Source organism: Mustela putorius, unplaced genomic scaffold (assembly GCF_011764305.1).
Source record: "Mustela putorius furo isolate JIRA1106 unplaced genomic scaffold, ASM1176430v1.1 tig00000228_pilon_pilon_pilon, whole genome shotgun sequence".
NCBI classification, from domain to species: domain Eukaryota; kingdom Metazoa; phylum Chordata; class Mammalia; order Carnivora; family Mustelidae; genus Mustela; species Mustela putorius.
This window is the reverse complement of record NW_025421322.1, coordinates 6,146,952-6,170,694: the sequence shown is the minus strand read 5'-3', so window position 1 is coordinate 6,170,694 and position 23,743 is coordinate 6,146,952. Positions and strand designations below refer to the sequence as shown.

At 41.0% G+C, this 23,743-nt stretch overlaps 1 protein-coding gene across 3 annotated transcripts in view; it reads right to left on the bottom strand.

Moving 5' to 3' along the window:
- Nucleotides 1–23,743, bottom strand: part of GRHL2 (grainyhead like transcription factor 2) — a 161,496-nt gene that overhangs the window by 23,560 nt on the left and 114,193 nt on the right. For all 3 annotated transcript variants that reach the window (XM_013064756.2, XM_013064754.2, XM_013064755.2), the window contains exons 9-12: nucleotides 17,968–18,126; nucleotides 11,564–11,651; nucleotides 10,979–11,118; nucleotides 6,855–6,886 (exon numbers count right to left, since the gene is read on the bottom strand). In XM_013064756.2, the coding sequence (XP_012920210.1) occupies nucleotides 6,855–6,886; nucleotides 10,979–11,118; nucleotides 11,564–11,651; nucleotides 17,968–18,126 (419 nt within the window). The remainder of the gene's footprint in view (nucleotides 1–6,854; nucleotides 6,887–10,978; nucleotides 11,119–11,563; nucleotides 11,652–17,967; nucleotides 18,127–23,743) is intronic.

Genomic DNA, 23,743 nt, shown 5'->3' with positions numbered 1-23,743 from the left:
TTAGGTCAATAGAAAATATCCAGGCTAGGGCGCCTGGGTGGCTCAGTGGGTTAGGCCTCTGTCTTCGGCTTAGGTCATGATCCCAGCGTCCTAGGATCGAGCCCTGCATCGGGCTCTCTGCTCAGCAGGGAGCCTGCTTGCTCCTCTCTCTCTGCCTGCCTCTCTGCCTACATGTAATGTCTGTCTGTCAAATAAATAAACAAAATCTTTAAAAAAAAAAAAAAAAGAAAGAAAATATCCAGGCTGACAAAAAGTGAGCAAAGAAGATGTACGTTTCAGAAAAGCACATAAAAAACACAGGGCACAATACAACATTCTAATATACATTTCAAATCTCAAAGGAGTACAGAGAGAGAACACTTAAGAAGCACTGTTTGAAGAGATAATAGCTGCTAGTGTTCCCAAACTGATGAAAGACATCAACCCAGAGATTCAGTAAGTGCTGTAAGATACCAAGCAGGAAAAAAATAAAGGAAACCTACAGGTAGGAACATCTTTTTTTTTTTAATCAGAGAGAGAGAGAGAGAGAGAGCGAGCACAGGCAGACAGAATGGCAGGCAGAGGCAGAGGGAGAAGCAGGCTCCCTGCCGAGCAAGGAGCCCGATGTGGGACTCGATCCCAGGACGCTGGGATCATGACCTGAGCCGAAGGCAGCTGCTTAACCCACGGAGCCACCCAGGCGTCCCCAGGTAGGAACATCTTAATAAAAATTCTGAAAAACTAAAAGAAAGAAAAACATTTTAAAGCAGTCTTCTCAAATGGTAAGAAAGGGAAGGAGAGAGGGAAGGAAGGAAAAAAGGAGGAAGGAGGAAGGACGGGCAGCCACATTCGAAGCAGCGACAAGAAGACAGATACACGATTTCTCAACAGTAATGATGGAAACAAAAACTGAAAGAAAGTAATGGACAACCTGGAATTTGGTATCTAGCAATAATATCCTACAAAACTGACCATTAAATAAAAGCATTTATAATAGACAAACACGATGAGAGATTTCTTTGCCAAAAGTTCCACAACAACAATAGCAACAAAAATGTCAAACGGAGTTCTTCAGGCAGCAGGAAAAAAAATCCCAAGGAAAAACAGAGAAGTTGAGAAAGAAATGAAGAGTAGTGGAAAGAGTTAATATGGGTTAAATTTATAAAAGGAGTCTTTAGTTCAAATCTTCCAGTTTGCAAAAGAGTAAACTAGTATACAAGCAAGGACAACTGGTATGAATGTAAGAAACTGATGAAAATAATTTACATATTTTTTTAAAACCTCCTTTGCTTATCTGATGCAGATTTGAGAATTACTGGGTGGATTTTTAAATGCAATGCTTAACAGTAAAAAATAAAAATGTATCAGTCAAAAGGGGGGCTTCTTAACAACTGCATATGGATCTATTATCATGAAATAAAAATTTTAATTAAAAACAACTGAAAGTGGGAGGCAAATTTGTGGCAGATACCTGTGTAGTTATTTCTATGTTATAAGAATCAGCATCTGTGACTTGGGATAAAATTTCCGAGGACAGTCTTGAAGATAAGGATTTAAAAAGAGCTGTATCTCTACTTTGACCGTAGTGGGAAATAATTCCCCTGATAAATAGTGTGAGATGACACAAAACATTTAATTTTAGTGATGAGAAAGACCCTATGTCAAAGATGAATTGTAAAGAACTCGGGAAAAAAAGTGTTGCATAAAATGTAACAGACATTTCTGAACTACGTTACTCTTTAAATGTAGGTTAATTAAATGAACAAAAGCAAGGATCAGTAAATCATTGATTCTTTCGGCAATATCCATAATGGTTTAACGATTCAAACTGGCCCTAAAGCTTTAATTTATGTTTTCAGCTCTTCCTTGGGAAACTTGGGGGAGTTGTCTTTTATTTTCAACCACCTTGTGAGCCCAGTATACCTTGCTACTATTTCATAGTTTGCTTAGCATCCCTGAGAACCTTATCAAAGCAAAGCACTTGGAACTCTGTGAAAGCGTTCCTTTCAAAGAAGTAGTTGGAATGCTAGAAGATTTTTATTTTGTGCTAATGAACACAGGGCGATGACTTTTTAGATTTAATATTATGTTGATTAAATGCACTCACTGGTTATTGGTTAATAATCTCTAACTTCTCCCAAAGGTACTGAACTTTAGCCAAAGTGTTTGCTTCCATGGTAGATGAGCACCAGAACTGGCTCTTCTCAGCAACACTGTAACCAAGCTCATAGTTTGGTCTGGCAATATCTACAGGACTCTCCCTCCTGCAAGAGGAATGGCAGGGCCCTCTAATGGCATCCTTCAGCATGATGAGTGATGTCATCCTGGGCAGCTGTCTCCCTGAGCTGGTATGGGACCAATCCACAGGGTTGTGGTTGTCCTGTCAAACCTTTTCCTTCTCCTGAACTGTCAGCTTTTGAGGAGATAATACAGTGCAGCCCCAAGGTGGTGTGCCTTTGAGAAAAAGCAAGGGGTTAAGAGAAATTTTTGGAGAGGACTGTGGTCTGAGGATTCCAATCAGCACCATGGTGATGGCAGATTCTTGGAGGGAAACCACTGTCCTCCAGACACACTTGCCAAGGGTCCCTGTGCCCCAAATGCAGTGTGAAATCTACAGAGATGCTGGACTTGAAGGGACCCCACTGTAAGCTGGAATGGGGGGGAGCCCTCTGTGGGGACAACTGTGGACAAGAGATTAAGGCAAGAAGGGTTTTCCAGGAACTAGAGGTCAGACGAGCATGGGGACCAGGTCCCCTGAAGTAATGGATTAGAACAGCATTTACCACCATCTGTGACATTTGCATAGCAATTTACATATGGCTTCAAAGGGTTTAAAGCCCTTCCTCTTCCCCATAAAAAAACCCAAGGATTCACGGATCCCTGGTTAAGAGCCCATATTCCACAGAAAATTCTTCCTGTCTGGCTTGTTCTTTCCATTCTTCTTCCTCCCCCTCTCTTCCATTTCTCAGTTAAGTATCATTTATTGGGGGCTTGAAAAGGAACCTTAGCCACAATAATAACAGCCATGATTTTTTTTTCCCCTTGAAAGTCTCTCCCACATTCTAGGACATTCGACAGACTACTAGCTAGGTATTAGCATTTGCTATTTTTAGATGAGACTGCACAAAGTCATTATACTAAGTTACGGAGCTTGTAACAGTCTGATTCAGATCACAGCTGGCTGCCTCCAGGGCAGAGGACCTCACACACACTGCTGGGCATCAGGATCACCCGGGGACTCTGGAAAGGTCTCCCTACCTAAGCTGTGCCCCATGCCAATGAAATTGAAATCCCCGGGGGTGCTACCCCTATGTGAGTTATTTTTCAACTCCCACTGATTCCAAACTGCAGCAAGAGGCCTGCTGCTGAGAAGCACTGTCCAGAGCCTCTGCATCTATCTCGGATCCCTGGCCTAGGAAACAAACCTGCGTGGGCTCTACTGAAGCCCAAACTCAGCACCAGACGTCTCCCTCCCCATACTCACTTTATCATCAAGAGAGGCAGGAACAAACAGGTGTTCCCATTTTTGTCCTGTTTGGGCACGTGCCTAATGATGGCTCCCCCTCCCATCTCATCTTTGTTTCCTCTACTTTCCCGCTTTAATCACACCCAGCTTTGCTGGCACTGGAGGCTCCGGGCTGTGCTTGTGAACAAGCCTGTGTCTTCGTACCACAGGGGCCTCCAAGCAGCCGGGCGAGGGAGCAGCGGGCCTCACTGTGCTACCTCCTCTGGCTGTGGTTGAGAGAATGCGGCTTCCCAGCTCTTAACAAGATGCTGTCATACTAATGGCTCTTGCTTGGCAGGGAGCACTGAACTCTGCAAGTGCCAGGCTCTGCGAGTGCCAGGGCAGGTGGCACTCCTCGGGGCTCAGAGCACTGGCCCCCTCTGCCAGGTACCCTCACCTGGGCTTGTCACAGTCTGGGTCCTGCACTCCAGAGGGTGAGCCAAGGGTGTGCCTTGGTCAAGACCAGAAAGCGATCACAACGGGGGGCGGGGCCTCTCTCTGGGCCTCCCTTTCAGCCACGGATCAAGAATTAAGACAGCGAGGTAACAGGGCCTGATGACAAGAGCGGGCCACGGGGAGCACCACTAGACCCGGTTCCGATCCTGCCTCTATCACTGCCAGCTGTGTGACTCAGACCACGCTTCTCGGTCCCAAGCTCTGCTGCTCATTATAAAGTGGAGACCATGACAGCATCTTCCCCATGGGAATTTTGGGAGACTTCAACCCAACGATGCATACAAAGCACTTAGGACAGTGCCTAGCCAAGATAGCTAGTGAATGTTAACTATTACTTCAACATATAACAGTGGCCATGTACCAACCCTGTACTAGCACTGGGGCTCCAAGGCCACCTACCGTGCTCAACCGAACTCTAACTAGACATATGAGAGACAGAGGCTCAGGTCTCAGGCCTCATGATTATGCAACAGCAGAGGGTAATTCCTACAGAGAGGCCAAGCCAGACGAGTTAGAAATAGGTCATTGGCCACCTAAACATTGCCAGCTTGCTAGGAAGGGCCATGTGGGCTGTGCCAGGGGAGGTGTGCACATGAGGCAGCACTCGGGTCTCAGGCACTTCTCCCAGACGACGCTAACTTCTCTGGTAGAAGGGAAGAGTACGAAAGAGTAAGTAGAGCGCTAGATGAGACCTTGAAGGTCACCTCATCCAAAAGCCTCATTTCACAGCTGAGGAAACCAAAGGCCAAAGGTCAAGGAGCCAGGCCAAAGCCTCATGTTGGTAAGCCATGGCCCCGGAGGAGTAGAACCCGGGCTTCCTAAGCTCAGAGTCACTATCTTTCCATGACGCCACATGGTCCCTGGTAAAGTAGGTACCAGATGAGAATGGATAGTGCTAATCTTTCTGCTCTTTCCAGCCACTGGGGATCTATTACCTGTGTGCCAAGATAAAAAGAACAATCTAATTAGGCATTTAGAAAATTCAGAACTCTGAATTTAGAGGTCAGGTGCTGGGCAAGGTTCTGCACCTAACCAGCTGGGGAATTCTTCGCGTCCTTTGAGCTTCTCTACCTCACCAGAGGGTGGCACACTTTTTCCTATGTAAAGGGCCAGATTAGTGAATATTTAGGCTTTCCAGCCTAAACGGGTCTGTGTTGCAACTAGTCAGCTCCGATGTTGCAGTAGGAAGGCAGCCGCAGACAAGACATAATGGAATTAACATGGCTATGTTCCAATGAAACTTTAGGGAAACTTGAATCTCATTTAATTTTCACTTGTCACACCATATTATTCTTCTTTTGGTTTTTTTTTTTTTTTTTTTTTTTGGACCATTTAACCATTTTGCAGATGGGGTGCTTAGATGGCTCAGGTGGTGAAGCATTCAACTCTTGATCTCAGTTCAGGTCTTGATCTCAGTGTCATGAGTTCAAGCCCTGCCCCAGGCACTATGCTAGGCATGAAGCCTACTTAAAAAAGAAAAAGAAAAAAACAACGTTTACGGACTGTTCAAAAACAGGTGATGGGCTGACTTGGCCCTCAGGCTGTAGTTTACCAAACTCTGCTCTAGGAAATGAACTCAGCGATATCTGCTCCACTTATTTCACCGAGAAATGTTTTATAAATAATTATACTAACTGCTTAAGCACAGGGAAGCCCTCCCTGGTTTGACTACAGTCTGAATAAAATGATCTGAAGACTTCAGTTACACAGACAGAATGCAAACCAAGATTTTAGTGGTATATATGTAATATAACATAGGATATTGAAAAATGAATACAGTTCTAGGTTGCTTTAAGAGGAAAAAGGGTCCAGGTCACAAGAAGAAATTATCCCAGTATAATCTCCAACTTATATGGTTGAGAACAGATATTTATTTCTGAGAGCCAGTTCTAGGGAAACTATCAAAAATTTGGTGGTATCTCCTGGAGTGGGGAGATTGAGATATAAAACTATATTTGAATGAAGAGAAATGGATGGGGATTCTCTAGAGCAGAACTCAAGTCAGTGGGTGAAGGCAGACATCAGTTCAACAAAAGAACTTTCTGAGAGCTGCCACTGTCCAATGGAAGCTGCCTGACTCCCTATCAAAAATGTGGGGTACTGCGTTACACTGCTTAGAAGAGAGGGTCAGCCCAATGACCTCGAAGATTCCCTTTTGTTTCTAAAATTCCAGGAGTATATAAAATGAGCAAATGCACAGAAAGCACTATGTAGAAACTCGATGTGCAAGTAGAAGCTGCCTGACTCCCTATCAAAAATGTGGGGTACTGTGTTACACTGCTTAGAAGAGAGGGTCAGCCCAATGACCTCAAAGATTCCCTTTTGTTTCTAAAATTCCAGGAGTATATAAAATGAGCAAATGCACAGAAAGCACTATGTAGAAACTCGATGTGCAAGACACTTGGGAGTCTTAGTGACCCCATGTAAACCCTTCCTTACGGACAATCCCAAGGACGGTGACTAGGTTCTCAGCCTCCCTAGCTTCATTCACACTAGCCTCGCCACTAGCCCTGGGCCACCTCCCACAGTGAGGGCTTGAAGAGATTCACGTGGGTGACCTGAGCACTACTGCCTAGGCAGGGCAGGCTGTCTCCCTGGCTCTCACCCCACGCTCACCCTGATCTTGTATTGGGGCTAGAGATGACAGTAGTTGGATTATTGGTGAAAAGGCAAAATCTAAGCGATAGGTCACTTGGAAAAATAGCTAGTTATTCAGAGGCAGATCATAGAAAGAAGAGAGATAAAGAAAGGTCGGAAGGAGAACAGCATTTCCCTAGCCTTCCTCTGAGACAGCCCCAGGGTCAAGCCTTTCTCATTTCTCAGCTCTAAGCCCATGGTTATCCGGTGCTCCAAGAGCCATTTCTACTGCCACGAACTGACTCTGGACGCAAGGCGAAAGAACTGAGTGTCTTACCCTTCTCGTTCATCATCCGTGTTGTAATACACCTGTGGGAAAAAACAACAGGCTTACTGTAGGTCAGACGCAAGAAATGGAAATATATCACGGGATCCAGACTTTCCTAGGCTCTCACTCTGTTTTAAAGAAGACGATAGGCAAATCTGTGTCATGACGCTGTGTGTGTGTGTGTGTGTGTGTGTGTGCGCGCGCGCACACGCGCACGCATGTCCAAGGAAATACAACTTTAACCCCACATTCTCCCTAGGGTTATTTCTTAGATTTTAAGGAAGTCAAATTGGAAATCTGATTATTTCTAGCTCACGTCATTCTGATCAGATTACTTACAGTTTTAAGCCAGCCCTTGCTTTTGATATTAAAGGTCTACTTTAGCAGGATCTACAAATCATTGTTTAGAAAGGCTCTGGAGCAAGGCCTGTGAGTAGCCAATCCCATCGGGTCCAGAGGTGAGCTGACGACAGATACTGTGCTCTAGAGAAGGGACAGGAGCAAGAGTCCCAGGGCAGTGCGGCAGTAACCCCAGGCCTCTCTGTTGGTTCCCCGAAAGGGCCTGGGCCTTTCTGGCATCCCATAAACAAAGACATTTAAAGTCGACTGTCCTCAGGCTGGGGAAAGGCCAAGTAGCTCTAGGAGGTGCTCCAGGCCAGACTTCTGAGAACAGATTCCTTTCAGTGGTCAGCCCTGTGGCAGGCAAAATCAGATTTAGAGAAATTATGAAGCATCCTTATTATTTTATGAAACTACAGAACTCCAGAGGGGACCTGGTATGCATGTAGGTCCACGTGACCCAATGATTTATGAACATGACCTTTCTTGAGCTTCATCTACGTGTTTCGGGATCATCTTTGTTCTGGTAAAGGGCGAGACCCAAGTTAGCATCAGACATTTACATTTTAACTTCAGTAGTCTCTGCCGGTGCAGATGCACTTCTCAAAGGCTCCTGGCAGTGCCTGGGATGCTGTCACTCCCCGACTTCACGGCATAACAGAGCCAGCCACCCGGGACTCCTTGGGCATGAGCCACTCTAGTCATTAGTAAGATTTCCACAGGGAACTTACCCTCTTAAAACTTTTTATGTCTATTGTGGTATTGTGTACTGTGTTCCTTTTTAACAGAAAGCAGCAAAGGTAAGCTGTTTTCTTCTGCCATACCCCAGGCTTCAATGTGGCACTGGAGTTTCTGCCTCGGTGATGTTCTAGAAATGGGACTGTCTATTTAGGTGCATATGGAATGGCCCACATAAGTCAGGGAGCCTGGCCCACAGCACTGGCCACAAAACTGGATTTTTTGGGAAAAACATCCTGACGTTGGCCTGCTTTTTGCTAGTTTCTTTAAATGCAGTGTAACGCATCTGCCCTCTCTGTGTGACAGGGTCATGGAGGGCTCTCTGCAAAGTTGACTGGTGACCCTGAAATGAAGCAGCCTTCACTTAAGTGTTTTCCTGCCCTCCTGAATGGCCTCTACCACACTGTCCCTATCCCTGCCCTTGCACTGTCACTTCTCTCATACAGTGGCCACTGTATCTTCCTTGTTGGCTCTAGGGCTTAGTGATATGAATTTAATTTTTAGAGAGTGTTTCTCAAACTTTAGAGTGCATAAAAAATATGGAACCCTCTTCAGAGATTTTGATTCAAAACACTAGGAATGGAACTTGGGAACCTGAATTCTTATCAAGCACGCCTGTGGTTTTGGGGAAGGTGGCTTACAAACTACAACAGGGAAGACTGCTCTTGAGGGTATGAGGGAAGAGCCAAGTCCTCCTTGGGTTCAGGTGCCTTGAGGAAGTCCAATCAGAAGGATGATGCCTCTGTATCTCACAATTTCTCCCAAGCTCCTGTTTTTAAAGGCATTCCAGGGAAAAGCCCCAGGGACCATCTGGGACCTGACCTGCCACAGCTGGATCTTGTTTTGCCTGTCAAAATGAGACACCTCCCCACACCCACTTCTGTCATCACGGCACTGTCGTCTTCCCTCCTGCCTCTGAACCTGTCTCCCCACTTTCTAGCTCTGCCTCTGGACCCATCTCCCCGCTTTCTAGCTCTTAGAAGAAAAGGCAGATTTTAAGTCCCAACCAGCCACACTGTAGGTGCTCCTGTCCTTGGGCCAACCAAGTAAGTCGATCAACCATGGACTATTCTCGCATTGTTCCAGAGCACAGCTGACTGTGCTCCTTCCTTGCCCAGAGCTTCAGCAGGCTCCCTCACGGACCCCCTTCACTCTGGCTCCACAGCCACAGGGGAAGCCTGAGGGCTCTGCCAGGGTGACCCCAGACTGCAGAACTGAACTTTGCCCATGACCTAGGGGTGCTGAGTGAGCTGCTCTGCAAATCCTAAAACCAAATAAACTGTAAAATAAAATTAAAAAAAAAAAAAAAAGAAAGAAAAGAAACAAACAAACAAACAAAAAAACAGAAAAACCTAATAAACTATTCAGGCTACATTTTCCTTCTGATTTGGCCACAGACTAGGAACACAGTTCGGACATGGAGAGGCCAAGTGAGGCCAGAAGACTCACAGATTTGGTCAATTTTCCTCTGAAGATTTATTTACAGCTTTGTATTTTTCAGGGAAACGTTGCCAAGAGAACAGGTCAGGCTGTCAGCTTTGACACAGAGCCGAAGCCAGAATCATGACGGTAAACATTAAGAACAATTTGAATTACCCCTTCTTCTGGAAAGTGCGGATACCCAGCTTCATAAAATCCTATGGGGCTAAGATGGTAAATGAACAAATCACCAAACTCTTGGGAATTAAAAAAATAAATTAAAATGAGGTGCTGGCCCTCATAGCTTGATAAATCTTAACATTCCTCTTTCTCCCTTGTGACCTTGTTCCTATCAAACAAGTAAGACAGGATGAGATTGTTAAATTAGTTTTTAGTGGAATGCACTCTAAGAAAACACTAGTTGGATTTTGTAACCATGTTCTGTCATGAACAGCAACAAAGAACCCTCGCTTGCTGTAACTGCTTTGTTTCATACCAATAATGCAACAACAAGGGGAAGGACAATATATTCTTCAGAAAGAGCAAGTTGAGCCAATAATGATGTCCTCTCCTGACTAAGGTCAATTCCACTGAGTGTCTGAACATTCAGAATGCGAGAAAAACTTGAGTATGTCAATATGCCTCATTTCTCAAAACAAACTTTTCCTTGGAGGATTTTGAGTTTAAAAGAAAGCTAACCCACACAAGATTCACTAAAACCCGACTTATTTATTGAAGGACAAATCAGGCTAATGCTAGGCAAGTACATTTTTTTAACGACTCTAATTTATCACATAAAATAAATAATACTAAAAATATTAAAAATAGAAAAAATCATCCATCACTTAACATCAAATGTTACAATTTTTGTTACATTCAAGTTCAGATATATATCTAGAATCACAGTATAGACACAAAAGGGTATGCTAATTTTTTCTTGCACTAAATGTTATTGTAACTAGTTCCTATATTGCTACATAATTTACATAATTATAATTTTAGTGGACACCTAATATTTCATCAACTTGAGCTACCTTACTGAGTTGATTACTGGGTGTTTATGTTATTTTAATTTTAGCTCTTTGCTTGTAGATATAACCAGAAGACAAGAATTACTTTTAAAAAGGCTTGTCTACAATCTAGTTTTTCTTTTGGTGTGGAGTGATTTATGTATTCAATGGGAACTGTTAATTTACTAGGGGGAAAATTGTTGATACGGTTTTATATAATCAAAAAATTTTCCTCTTGGGCAACTTTCTGAAGCTTTGGGTGCAGTTCAATTTTCCACCATTAGATGGAGCTCTGTTGCACCAGGCTAATTCCACAGGCCCAAAGGACAGCCCGAAACCTCGCAAAACTTCTCTAAGTTTATCAGCCTCCTTACTTTCTTCCGCTTTCTGCTTTGTCAACACTTCACCACTATCGCTCACTCTCTTCTTCCCCTTACTAAGTGAGTTTCTTCTGCTGAGACATTCCTTTCTATACAAATCCACTTTCTTAGGGAATGACTGGCTTTTCAGGCAACACATGGAGTGCAAAGGTTATTTTCAAGGTCAACACTGCCTGACGTGTTTCAGTCTTAAGGTTCCACTGGCCCGGGGAGGGAGGGCAGGTGTATGTTAGCAGGTAGAGCCTACCTGTCCCGTCCTCTGCAGGTTTGCGAAGTGAACATCGGGTATGAACAGCACCGGCTGTGAGTGCAGGTCGGGCATGGTTTTGAAGTAGGTGATGTCGCTCTTCTTCTGTAAAGGCAGCGCTGCCAGCTTCCCATCAGAGGCTGGACGAGAGAGGGTTGTGTGTGACTTGGAGCTCTCAGCTATAAGCCCTGGTCCGAGTTCCCTCTTGTTCCCTCTGAAGCTTTCCAAAAGCCACAGATGTGAACACATTTTACAATCGCCCCATCTCCCACTGCCAAACCAACAGAAAGCGCGTGAGCTCTGGGCGAGCACTCTGGTGATAGAGCCTCTCATGCCTAGATTCCTCATCTAGAGGAGGAAGATGTTGGGCTCCGTGATATTACAAAGTCCCTCCCAGCACAAACAATCCGTGATCGTGGGATACCATTTGCTTTTCAGAGACACAAGTCACCCAGTCTTCGTGGCTAGGGAAAAGCTGGCCATCCCTCCCACACCCATCATTTCGCCCACCACCCACTTCTTCCCACCTGTCCCCCTGAGGAGACATGGCCTGGGCAGAGCCCACCCCTCCTCAGCAACACTCACAGTTGTTGCACTGGGTTTGGGAGGCCTGGCCTTTCCCCTTCTTCCTGTTCTGCTTCCTCTCTTCGTCTCGGATTTTCCTTTCTGCTCCCTAACAGGGAAAAGCAAACAATGCCAGCTATGTTATCAGAGCATGCAAAAACAGCACCCATAGACAAGTCTGTAGGATAAGAAACAAAGCAGGGGTAAAGGGAGAGCAGGCGGCCCCATTTCTGTGCCCCCAGGGAGGTCAGGCCAAGGTTCTGAAGGCTGAGACAGATCCTTAGTCTGTACTACATTTCGACCTCCGAGGGATCCCACTTCTTCCCTATTTCCCCCTGTTTTGAAATCCTGCCTATATACACAACTTCAGTTTTTAATTCACACAGAAAGACCAGGCCCAGGTTCCTTAGGTGAGGTGAGGTCGATTAAGTAACCTTAGGGATTATAATAAAATGTCATTAAGATAAAGCATTGGCCTGTTAACATCATTCCTAGGCACAGAGAGAGCATTAAAGTTGAATGTTTATTCCCTATAAAATTTTCCCTTTGCTCATTGTCATGGAACTTTTACAAACACCATTATAGTATGAGGGAGGGCCTAAGGAAATACACAATATGTATGATTGCTTCGGACATACAAGTAGGATTTCGGTTTTTGTTTTAACGTGTTCATAAGTGCTTGGAGATGGACTTGTTCAGCCAGGTAGAAAGAAGTTTGGTCTCTTCACCTCTTTTTTGCCCCTCGGTTTCTAGTACTGACCTCTTCATTGGCTTCTCCTGCCAGAGCCCACTCTCTACTTAACCAATCGACCATCACTTTACATCTTTCCTTCTTGGCCTTCAAGGATTCCCTGACTCTTACTATTGTCACTCTAATGTGTCAAATTTGCCAACTCATTTTCCTCTTCTCACCCTCAATACCTATGTCCCAAAGGTTTTCTTTTCCTTTCTTTCTCTCCATTCTTGCTGGAGAAGAGTTCACCCGCACCCATATTTCCATGATGCCCTAGACAGGTGACATCCAGATAGACACCCCAGACTAGACTCCTCCTCTAGATTTCAGATACGCATTGACAGTTCCTGCCCTTTGTGACAGTACATGTAAGGAAGGGAGAAGCACATACTGGCTGGCAACCGCTAACTAAAAGTTGCCCCTAACTCATCCCACAAGACAAAAAGTTAGATTTGAAAATGTAAAAATTAAACCTGTTAGGCAAAAAACAAAAACAAAAACAGAAAAAAACAAACAAACAACAACAAAAAACATTAATAGGCAGACAACAAAATGGTGAAAATATCGCAAAAAAATATCATATAAAGTACTAAATGCTTGGGGCATCTGGGTAGCTCAGTCGTTAAGCATCTGCCTTCGGCTTGGATCATGATCCCAGGGTCCTGAGATCGAGCCCCACATCGAGCTCCCTGCTCTACAGGAAGCCTGCTTCTCCCTCTCCTCCTCCCTGTGCTTATGTTCCCCTCTCTTGCTATCTCTCAATCTCTCTCTGTCAAATAAATAAATAAAATCTTTTTTTTAAAAAGTACTAAATCCTTAATATAAGTAATGATTCAACTTTAAAAAGACAACTAATGCACCAATTTAAAAAATGGACAAGAGTCATGAAATAGGCACTTCACAGAAAAAGATATACAAAGCTTTGAATTAAAACACTGAGACAAATGTTTTATTAAATTGGCTTAAAAAAAAAAAAAGCCGATTCCAAATTCTGGCCGAAGTAAATGCACAGCACAAGAGATTTGGAGATTTGTGGGCAATGAAGGCATCATAAGGAGATAACACTAGAGGTAATTCTTGAAAAATGGGTAATTATAGCTAATATTTACACAGCACTTATTCTGTGCCAGGTGAGTTCTAAGAGCTTTACCTAGATAAGATCTGGACAGATAGAGTAGTTTAACCAGATATCTTAAATATGTTTTTATGTCAAAAATCTTCTTACTACCAAAAGGGAGTAATTATTTTATAGGGCTTCACTTTTAAGTTTTGAATTGTCATGGATAATTATAAACCATGGAAATCCAGAGCACAAGGGAGATAAAATACAGAAATATATTCTTTGGAAGTTTTTTCATGATATATTAAGGTTTTGCAGAGTTTTTGTATCTAGATAACATATAATATTTTGGGAAAATAAAGTATTAAATGTATAGACATTGCCTTGTTGAAATTGGTGTGAGATATAAGCAAAAGTCTCCTATAACTCATTTTTTTGTTGGGTCCATAAGACGTCTTTCTATGTACTAGGAGTTCTGCACAATATACTATTTAATATAAATAAAAACATACAACTTTTTCTATCTATATAAATTATAACTCACGGAAGATAGACCCCAAGGTTGGTCAAGCAGTTTTATTTCTAAATTCTTGTTTTATTTTGTACTATTACTTTGAAGAAAAAGCCTGCAATTAATTTGTTTCAAGACTTACATATGTTCAGTGTCAACTTTTAGGCAATAAAGTTACCTGCTTATTATTTTACAGGCATTCTTGGATATGCCAAACCAAATGGATTAACATAAAACCTACAGTAGCTTCCCACACTGCCTACTCTTGGTGCCATGTCTATATAAAATACCATCTGTCCAGAATGCTCAGGTATCAGTATGACAAAACAAGTTTGGATAGTATCCAAACATCTTTAGGAGAACCACAATCCTATTTCTAAAATAAAGCTTTGACGTCGTAATGACCCAGGGAAGCTGAGATATATTTAATTAAGATGGAGAAAGTTTCCTTGAACATGACCTTCCATGAATTCCTTTACTTCCTTTGATTATCTGTGACCTAAACCTTCTAAAAGATCTTTCCACTCTTATCAAAGTACAAAAAAGTCTAGTTCTTCCAGAACAGTGTAATTTGCTACAAAGACCAGATTTATCATTTGAAAATAATTTCCTCTAACTAAATGCTCACTTTGGAGTGTTAGATTGAAAAAATACACCTCAAGATTTCCTGATTATATTGTGATCATTTTTGCCACCTCTTGAGAGATAATGGCTATCTTTGTTTTATTGGATACTTAAATAATTTCTCTTAAATTTATTTTAAAAATGTGTCTATAACCAGTTGAAAGTTGGCCAAGGTACCAAGATGGTTTGCAGGAGTACCTTTAGCTTTTCATAATCTTCAATAGTCGTCACCTCCAAGATCTTTTCAAACAGAAATTAATAAAGGGAAAAAAACTATTATAAAAAAAGAACATTGCTTTATTTCTCAAGTTTTGTACAATACGTACTTACTATTTATAGTACTATAATTCTTGTTTTTCAGGAAAGATAATGGGAGTAATTAAATACAGCTATAAAGACACAGTCATAGGTATTAATATAGGTAGATATACAGACAGATCCCAATTTTTTTTTTTAAGGCAAAAACTTGTATTTCCATAGAGGTATCATAATATCAAAAAAAAAATTAGAGAAGGTCTTTGATTCTCACAGGTGTGTTCATTATAAATCAAGCTGGAGAACTATAAATAGTGCAGAATTCCATCTGTTTAAGATTCCTGACTGTGACTGGAAAATGTATGATTTTAAAATGGAACAGCTCTTAGTTTTTTCACATTAGAGAAGAATTCAAAATAATTTGCGTTGACACACCCATCTGAAAAGTGGAAAAATTAAACTTTTTCTCTTTTTAATCTCCCAGGAGGAAGTTTTTCCTGGGTTTTGAAATTAGAGCTACAAATACGGCAAATCACAACACAAGATTTGGTATCCAGCTTATTAGAAGAATGTATTAACCTTAACTGCTAGTTAAGGTTAAGGTTAATACACCCTGCCTGAGATTTCTTCCTTATCCTTAATACCAGGATAACTAAACTAAAACCAACCATTGGCAACACTTGACATCACTAGTTTCTTAGAGTGTTAGTGCACAGGTGAACAACAAAGTTAACACTCTCAATTCATCTTGCGTTTTCCTTTTTTTTTTTTTTTGAGTTTTAGTATTTGTCATATCAACATTGTTGAAAAAAAATATTATAGGAGCATCCTTTAAAGCTTCTCTTTCCCACGATCAATCCCAGCTGCAATGTAAGGGTAAATGGACCGCACCCAGTCTCTATCACATCCTTCCCTCCCTTCCTCCTTCCCCCTAATCCCAGTCCTCACTTCCAAGAAAGAGATTCCTGGAGGTGGGATTCTACAATCTCCCTTAAAGTATTTGGAATAAAGTGAGGGAATTCAAATCATTTAAACGCTGTCCCATTTGTACTTAAGAAATCCCACATTGTACATCATTTGAAAATGCTTTTTTAAAGTTTAATATGCTGAATTGAAGATATTAACTGATTTTTGTATGTTTCCTTTTGTTTTTAAAGGACACCTTGGCTCTTGGTTGAGGTTTTGAATCATCAGTTGTCATTTTGGCTTCCATGTGTACAGCTGTTCATCCATTCAAGGAGTATGGGTTTGGAATCAGACCCATATTTGCATCCAGCTCCCCTACTTTTTTTGCTGTATGACCCTGGCAACTCACCTACTGTTTACTCATTTACACAACAACTGTGTCTACTGGTTTAACAGGCCCGCCTACTGGGGAGGCTACCCTGAGAATGCTGTTGAAAAGTCTGATGATAAAAGTCTGATGATAAAAAGTGGCTTTTTATTCTATTCTATTCTAGTCTAGTCTAGTCTATTTTACTTAGATGGCCAAAGAATATCTTTATAGTTTCATAGGTTAACAACTAGATAGTGATTATCCTGGGTTAATTTTCCCGAGTATGCAGTAGGCTGCTTAAATATACACATATTTATTTATGCATATAGTTTATACTGTTTTCCTGATTTATCATTTTAAGCATTTGTTTTGCTCCACTGTTTGTTTTCTCTCTCAAAGATTCCTAATAATGGATCTTCTTTACCTCTGTCTTCTATCTGTTATTTTCTTTTGTCTCTCATTTTTTATTCCTTTTGATTTTAAAAATTTTTCTCCTTTCAACTTGTATTCCTCTGAAGGCATTCCCTGGTATATTCATTCATTCTTGTTTTGCATCTAATATAGTCTTTACTTCTGAAATATTTTAATCTTTTATTTCTGAATTCTCTCTTGAATTCTATCACAGCTATTTTCAAAACAGCTCATGAATTTTTCTATGTGATTTATATTGCTCTTCATGGTTTCTGTGATGTTCTTAATTTCATTTAGCTCATTCTGGAACACTCAGCTGTAGGTATTATCTGTTTCATGGGCAGGTACCCACTGTCCTCGAGGAAGTCAAGCAGATCTTAATCTCTTTTTTTCATGAGACACTGTATGGGATTCAACTGTTTTTCTTTTCTGATAGTTATTTTTAAGGGAAATGAGTGGAACAAGAGTTCTGCCGACTTCACGGCTCTCATGCTCTCTCTTCCAATGTGTTCACAAAGTGACCAAAAAAAAAAAAAATAGTCTGTATTTCCTGAGATCTGTCTACTCTGTATCCTTTCTCCTTGTCCTTTTTATTTGGAACTTCTTTCCTTCGCCCCTTGTTTTGGAGGAGTGGAGGGAGTTCGATTCAAGTTGGATTCTACTCCCAGGAGCTTTTCCTCAGAGCACAGTTTTGCCATAGAAAACTTTAATTTATAACTTTAAAGAAGAGAACTTTAATTTCTAACTTTCTGGAGGTCTTAGAGCCCCAAACACTTCCATGTTCCATCCCTTTGCCTCTACCAGCAATAGCAAACTGGAGTCTACAAATCCGTACTCTCCCACCCCGGCTTCACATGCTGTCCTCAGCTGGCACACTTCATTCTCTCGTGGGTACCATGGGGCAATCTTGTAGGCTTCCTGTTCTCTGGTTATCAAGTAGCACCACTGCTTTCCACCTCATGATGCTGATATCGCACAGGCCTCAAAACTCGTTGCTGTTTACTCCCACTCATATTTGGGATTTGTAAAAACCTCATGTCACATAAGCACAGGATTTTAAGATTTGCTATTCTAATTGCTCTATCTTCTTGTGTTGGGATTCAGAGAGATTAAAAAGCTGTATCTCCTCCTGAGTGCATGTTTACTAAAGAACTTATTTTATAGGTGCCATTTCTATTCCAAAAAGCTCTGGATGAGACCCCATAAAATAATAAAACCCATAAAATATTAAAGGTTATAATGATATGCTCTGGGACAGGTCTATACCCAGTAAAAACTATTAATCTGTTATTTCATTTATCTAAGTGAGTAGCACAGTGCAATATCAATCAGCCATTAAATCAGTAGTAAAATGATTGACTAAAAAAAAAAAAAAAAGTACAGTCGACTGATGACTCCCTAGATATCTAATAGGAATTGAAGACGAAAGGTTACAACTCCCAGTGTGTTCGACAAGGTGATTAATTTGACACCACTATAAAGAGAAGGTGACAAGGAGGAAATGTCATTAAAAGTAACATCTAGTAACAAAGATACCTTTATGATCTTTACTCACTTTGTCGCAGAAGACCTTGATCTGGCAGTAAGCTCTATGAATGGGTTTATTGCTACGGTTATTATAACTGTATGTATCAATCTGAATCATCAAAGGAAGTCCTTTCACCCCTTTCTGGGAGGAGAAATCTGTACTCAGGCAATTCACAGTGATGAAAATCTGAGGGTGGGAAAAGAAATGAAAAAGTTCACATGTCACCATAAAAAAAGATCTAGTAGAAAATGCGTAAGTCTTAGACTTGGAGTCAAAATACTACACAATCATCTAAGGACAACTGAAAAATATCTGGATACTCGGAAACAACAGGTTGAGCCCATTAGACATGATATAATACATAATTTATCATTTAAATATATAAAAATTGTTTTCGCATTAAATCTTAATAGAAATAGACAATCCTCTCCTTCAAGTGTATCAGCAAAATCTTATTTATTCTTCAAACATGCATAAATCGGATATGTAATTACACTCTCTCTGCAACATATTAAAGCCGTCACTTCTAATTTTATCGCTTTCTCAAATCTCTGAGCTGTGGGGTTAAAACAAAAACCAGAAACAGAACTCGATAGCACTTTCCCTTGCACACTACTTCACTAAAACAGGGATTTGTTCATATATCTGTTTTTCCTCCGTCACTAGTAACTTTGAGATTTGAGACCATTTCCTATGCTTCTGTCTTAGTAGCATCTACTATAGTGTGTGGCGGAGGGCACACATTCAATAAATACGTGATGAATCAAACAGTGAGTTTATCTGTACAAAACCCCCTAGAGATCGGAAGTCAAAGGCCTTAGGCTTTATTTTTTTACTTCTATTTTTTCAAGTTTATTTAATGTTTTTAGTAATCTCTACCCCCAATGTGGGCTTGAACTCATGACCCTGAGATCAAGAATCGCGTGCTTCTCCAAAGGAGCCAGCCAGGTGCCCCGAGAAAGCCCTAAGCTTTAGTTCCAGCTCTAACCTTAACTAGCTAAGGGGTCTCAGACAAGTCACTTATTGGCTTTGGTTTTCAATTTTCCCTTTAGATCATTTTAAAAATCCTTCCCTGAAGGGTATAATGTAAATACTAAAATACTTCTAGGTTACTGAAAAAGCAAAAGAAGAGCCAGGGAGGGTAAGACATAAAATAGGATGGAGGAAATGTTGTAAACTCACTGGTATCCTCATCTTAAAACAAGGGGCATCAAGAGATATAACAGAAATAACATGGACAAAAAAAAATGGTAGCTTCAATAAATTATTAAAGATTACAACACTGACCAAGAGAAGAACTAAAAATAATAATTTGTCATTAAATGTTGGGAGAAATAGAAGAGCATAAATGACTAACTTTATCCTCACTTTACACAGTGGGTTTATCATTTACAGTTGATTAACCATGGAATAAAGGAATGGGTTCAGCACCCATATTTACCTATATTTATGTGGTAAGTACATCAATAAATATACAGTGGAAAAACGACAGTCTCTTCAATAAATGGTGCTGGGAAAATTGGACAGCTACATGTAGAGGAATGAAATTCGAGCATTCTCTTACATCGTACACAAAGATAAATTCGAAATGGATAAAAGACTTCAATGTGAGGCAGGAATCTATCAAAATCCTAGAGGAGAACACAGGCAGTAGTGTCTTTGACATAGGCCATAGCAACTTCTTTCAAGATATGTCTCCAAAGGCAAAGGAAACAAAAGCAAAAATGAACTTTTGGGACTTCATCAAGATCAAAAGCTTCTAAACAACAAAGGAAACAGTCAACAAAACAGAGGCAGTCCACGGAATGGGAGAAGATATTCGCAAATGACACTACAGACAAAGGGCTGATATCCAAGATTTATAAAGAACTCCTCAAACTCAACACACACAAATCAGATAATCACGTCAAAAAATGGGCAGAAGACATGAACAGACACTTCTCCAAAGACATACAAATGCCTAACAGAGGCACGAAAAAATATTCATCATCATTAGCCTCAGGGAGATTCAAATCAAAACCACATTGAGATTCCACCTTACACCAGTTAGAATGGCCAAAATTAACAAGACAGTAAACAACAAGTGTTGGAGAGGATGTGGAGAAAGGGGAACCCTCTTACACCGTTGGTGGGAATGCAAGTTGGTGCAGCCACTTCAGAAAACAGTGTAGAGATTCCTTAAGAAATTAAAAATAGGCTACCATACGACCCTGCAATTGCACTACTGGGTATTTACCCCAAAGATACAGATGTAGTGAAAAGGAAGGCCATATGTACCCCAATGTTCATAGCAGCAATGGCCACAGTCACCAAACTGTGGAAAGAGCCAGGATGACCTTCAATGATGAATGCATAAAGAAAGGATGAATACCCAACTTTTGTATCAACATGGATGGGACTGGAGGAGATTATGCTAAGTGAAATAAGCCAAGCAGAGAGTCAATTATCATTTGGTTTCACTTACTTATAAAGCATAAGCAATTACACGGAGGACACTGTGAGATAGAGAGAAGTGAGTTGGGGGAAATTGGAGGGGGAGACAAACCATGAGAGACTATGGACTCTGAGAAACAAACTGAGGGTTTGGGAGGAGAGGGAGGGTGGAGGGCTGGGTGAGCCTGGTGGTGGGTATTATGGAGGGCACGTATTGCAGGGTGCACTGGGTGTGGTGCCTAAACAACGAATGCTGGAACACTGAAAAGAAATAAAATAAAATAAAATGGAAAAAAAAGAATTAAAAAAAAAAAAAAAAAGAAGTGGTCTCTTGGAACACCCAAGCATTTTTTTTTTCATTTTTACCACATTTATTATTTTTGTTTAACATTTAACTTTAAAGCACACATTCTTAAATTGTACAGTTATGTATTCTAAAAACCGTTTCATCGATGCATTATATGACCTGGGTTTTATTTGGTCCCACTGAAATTTTCATTCACTTTCAAACCCTTGATCTTGTGTGTCACAGCAATATCAAAAAGAACAGCCCTGGAAAAGCAAAGACCCACTGGCATGAACTACATTTTAAAATCCTTTCAAATCTTTGATTTTACTACCAGGACTGATCTAACTGATGTAACTCATTTCAAGCTCTACTGCCTGTAGGCTTTTGGTAATTTATACAAGCAGATGTCTCATTTTTAGTGCTATAACTTATATAAAGATCATTTTTAATTTTGTTTTTGAACTCTTACTTGATAATGAGGGAACCTCAGTATAAAACACCACATCAATAATAAGGCTAAGATGAAAGGTCTTAGTGACACGCTAGTTAACACAGACTCTCTTTTCCAGCCATCATCTAAAAACAAGTGCCTGGAGATGATCTAACACTGGATAAATTCATTTCATTCATTCAGTGTTTCTATTCATTTGCTTATTCATTCATCCTATAAACATCAATACAAGCCCATCGGGGGTCAAACACATTACACACAGGGGACAGAAAAAAGCCAGACCCCTGCCTCACATAGTGGGCAGTCCAAGAGGAAGACAGATGAGTAACCCAGTTATAAGCACCACAGGGTGGTCAAGGCTCTCCACAGAGAGCTGTGTACAGAAGCAGTGAGGACACAGAACACAGCTGGAAGGCACGTATGAACCTGGAAGGCCTATATGTGTGAAACAAAACCCTCGCAGACACTGGGATGAGACAGTGGACTCCACGAACGCTTGTGAATTATTTAGGAATGATAGGAAAAAACCAATGACTAAAAATGCAGACGTCAAGTTACTCAGGGTAGCTGAGTGATGGAGAGCACTAAGAACGAGTATGTCATGCCTGTTTCTCCTCCGGAACTTTCAGGGTAAAAGCAGACAGAGAATGCTCTCTGCTGCCTAGCTACAGAGAACTTTCATGCACAAGACAAGTATTTTTAAACACCTAATGTGTTCCTGAGATTGTGCTCAGTATCGGCTCGGATGCACTAGTTACGGTCCTGTAATCACAGACATCAAATCTACATGGGGAGAGAGAGGCAATATGACGGTGTTCTAAAGATTACAGTAACTTCATCAAATGCTGATCTATCTCACGGTCAAACAAACAAATAAAAGCAACTTCCCTGGGAACACTTGACTTCTTTTACTGTTACTGTTATTACTGACAATGGGGTTATCTTGGCCAGAATGTATGAAATGCAACTTTGTGTCAGCAAATCAGTGATTACTTCAGGGAGCTATGCAGTTGTCCATATCTTTGACCCTGTATTTCATAGAGAAATCTTCCTGTAGTGACTGTAATCCATGCAGACTGTTTTTTTTCCCCACTCCCTCAAAGCACCTGCCTAGCACCACAGAACCTGGAGGAGAACAGTGCAGACATATCTCCTAAGGTATCAGGATTCAGAGTCAGGTCAGTGAATTATCCATGCATCACGCACAGTGGACCACACTCAGACAGGCAGGATGCAATATTAACTGGGGCCTTTGTCAGCTCCAATCACAACTAAGAGAGCTGGGCTGATGGAATGCATATACTTACAAGGGCCACTTGAGTAGGACAGATCTACTGGAAACGAACTACGAGAAATGGGGCTAACTCTTGCAGGAGCTGGAACAGTCAGCCACCCAGTAGCAAGGATCTTTAGAGGTCAAATGAGCTACAACACGCTAGATCCTACCTGGACACACTTAAATCAGGGTCTTTTAATAGAGGAAGATTCTTAGTAAAAGGTCCAGTGGGCTCTCTGACTGATGGCATCCTGATTCTACAAAATGTAAGCAACATAAGAATCCTCCCTCGCTGCTACATTAGGTTGGCAGTTTCCAGAATTATCCTAACTGGCAGGGATTTTATAAAACGGTTGGCACTGCTCTCCTCTGGCCTGGCTGCCTGAACCAAGAGCGAAGCAGAGTTTCAGTGCCCAATGGTATCAATCAGAGTCTCGCTGTGCTGCACTCAAAACCTAAATGGTTGAACTTTAACTGCAGTTGGGGGGTAGAGGGGTCGGGAAGCTATGGAAGGGCATTAACTAAGCCTTGGCTTGAGAACTGATAAGCATTTATTTGTTTCATCTTGTAAACCCAACCATGTCCTAGTTCCATGCGCAGCAGGCAAATGTGAAAGCCAATTTCTTGGAAGTTTATCTACAAAGCACTGTTTGCAAATGTGTGTTATAGAAACTTAGGAAAAAGGTATGCTTTCCCCCACCAAATGCTCACCCAAATGTCAAGCACAGAAAATTTTTAACTCCAGCAGGAGCCCTGATTATGTAGAGAGCATATAAATGCCATGAACAATTGGGTCTGTCACCCAATAATTATGAATGTTACATATGTTCATATCATGTTTTCAAACTCTGTTATTAATTTTCCTATAATTATGACAGTACATAATTTATTCCTTAGAAAAATACTCATTAAATCAGGTGTATCTAGGCAGATAATAAATAGTATTTAAATTTTGTCATTGGTTCAGAAATTGATTCAGATAGTTTCTAAGTACACCAAGACCTTTCCAGAAACAGAGGCAGTCTCATGACAACTGATATTTCTTAATAAAATCTTTTTTTACATATGAACTGCAATTTCCATTTTGTAGTTCTTACATAAGACAAGTGACTTTGTCCAGGTTATAATAACTCTCAGTTGTGTACTATGCATGTAGTAAGATTTATTAAAATAAATACAGATCAGTGGGCTTTAACTTGATTATTAACTCCTAAGATTTTTCCCCAGAGCTTGCCTTTAACATAAACGGGTCTATCTTTGATATACAAAACGATTTGGGATTTTAAAAAATCACAATGTCCCTGACTTGATGGAAAACATTTATTTTTTTCCTCTTTAAACAACTGTATTTTGC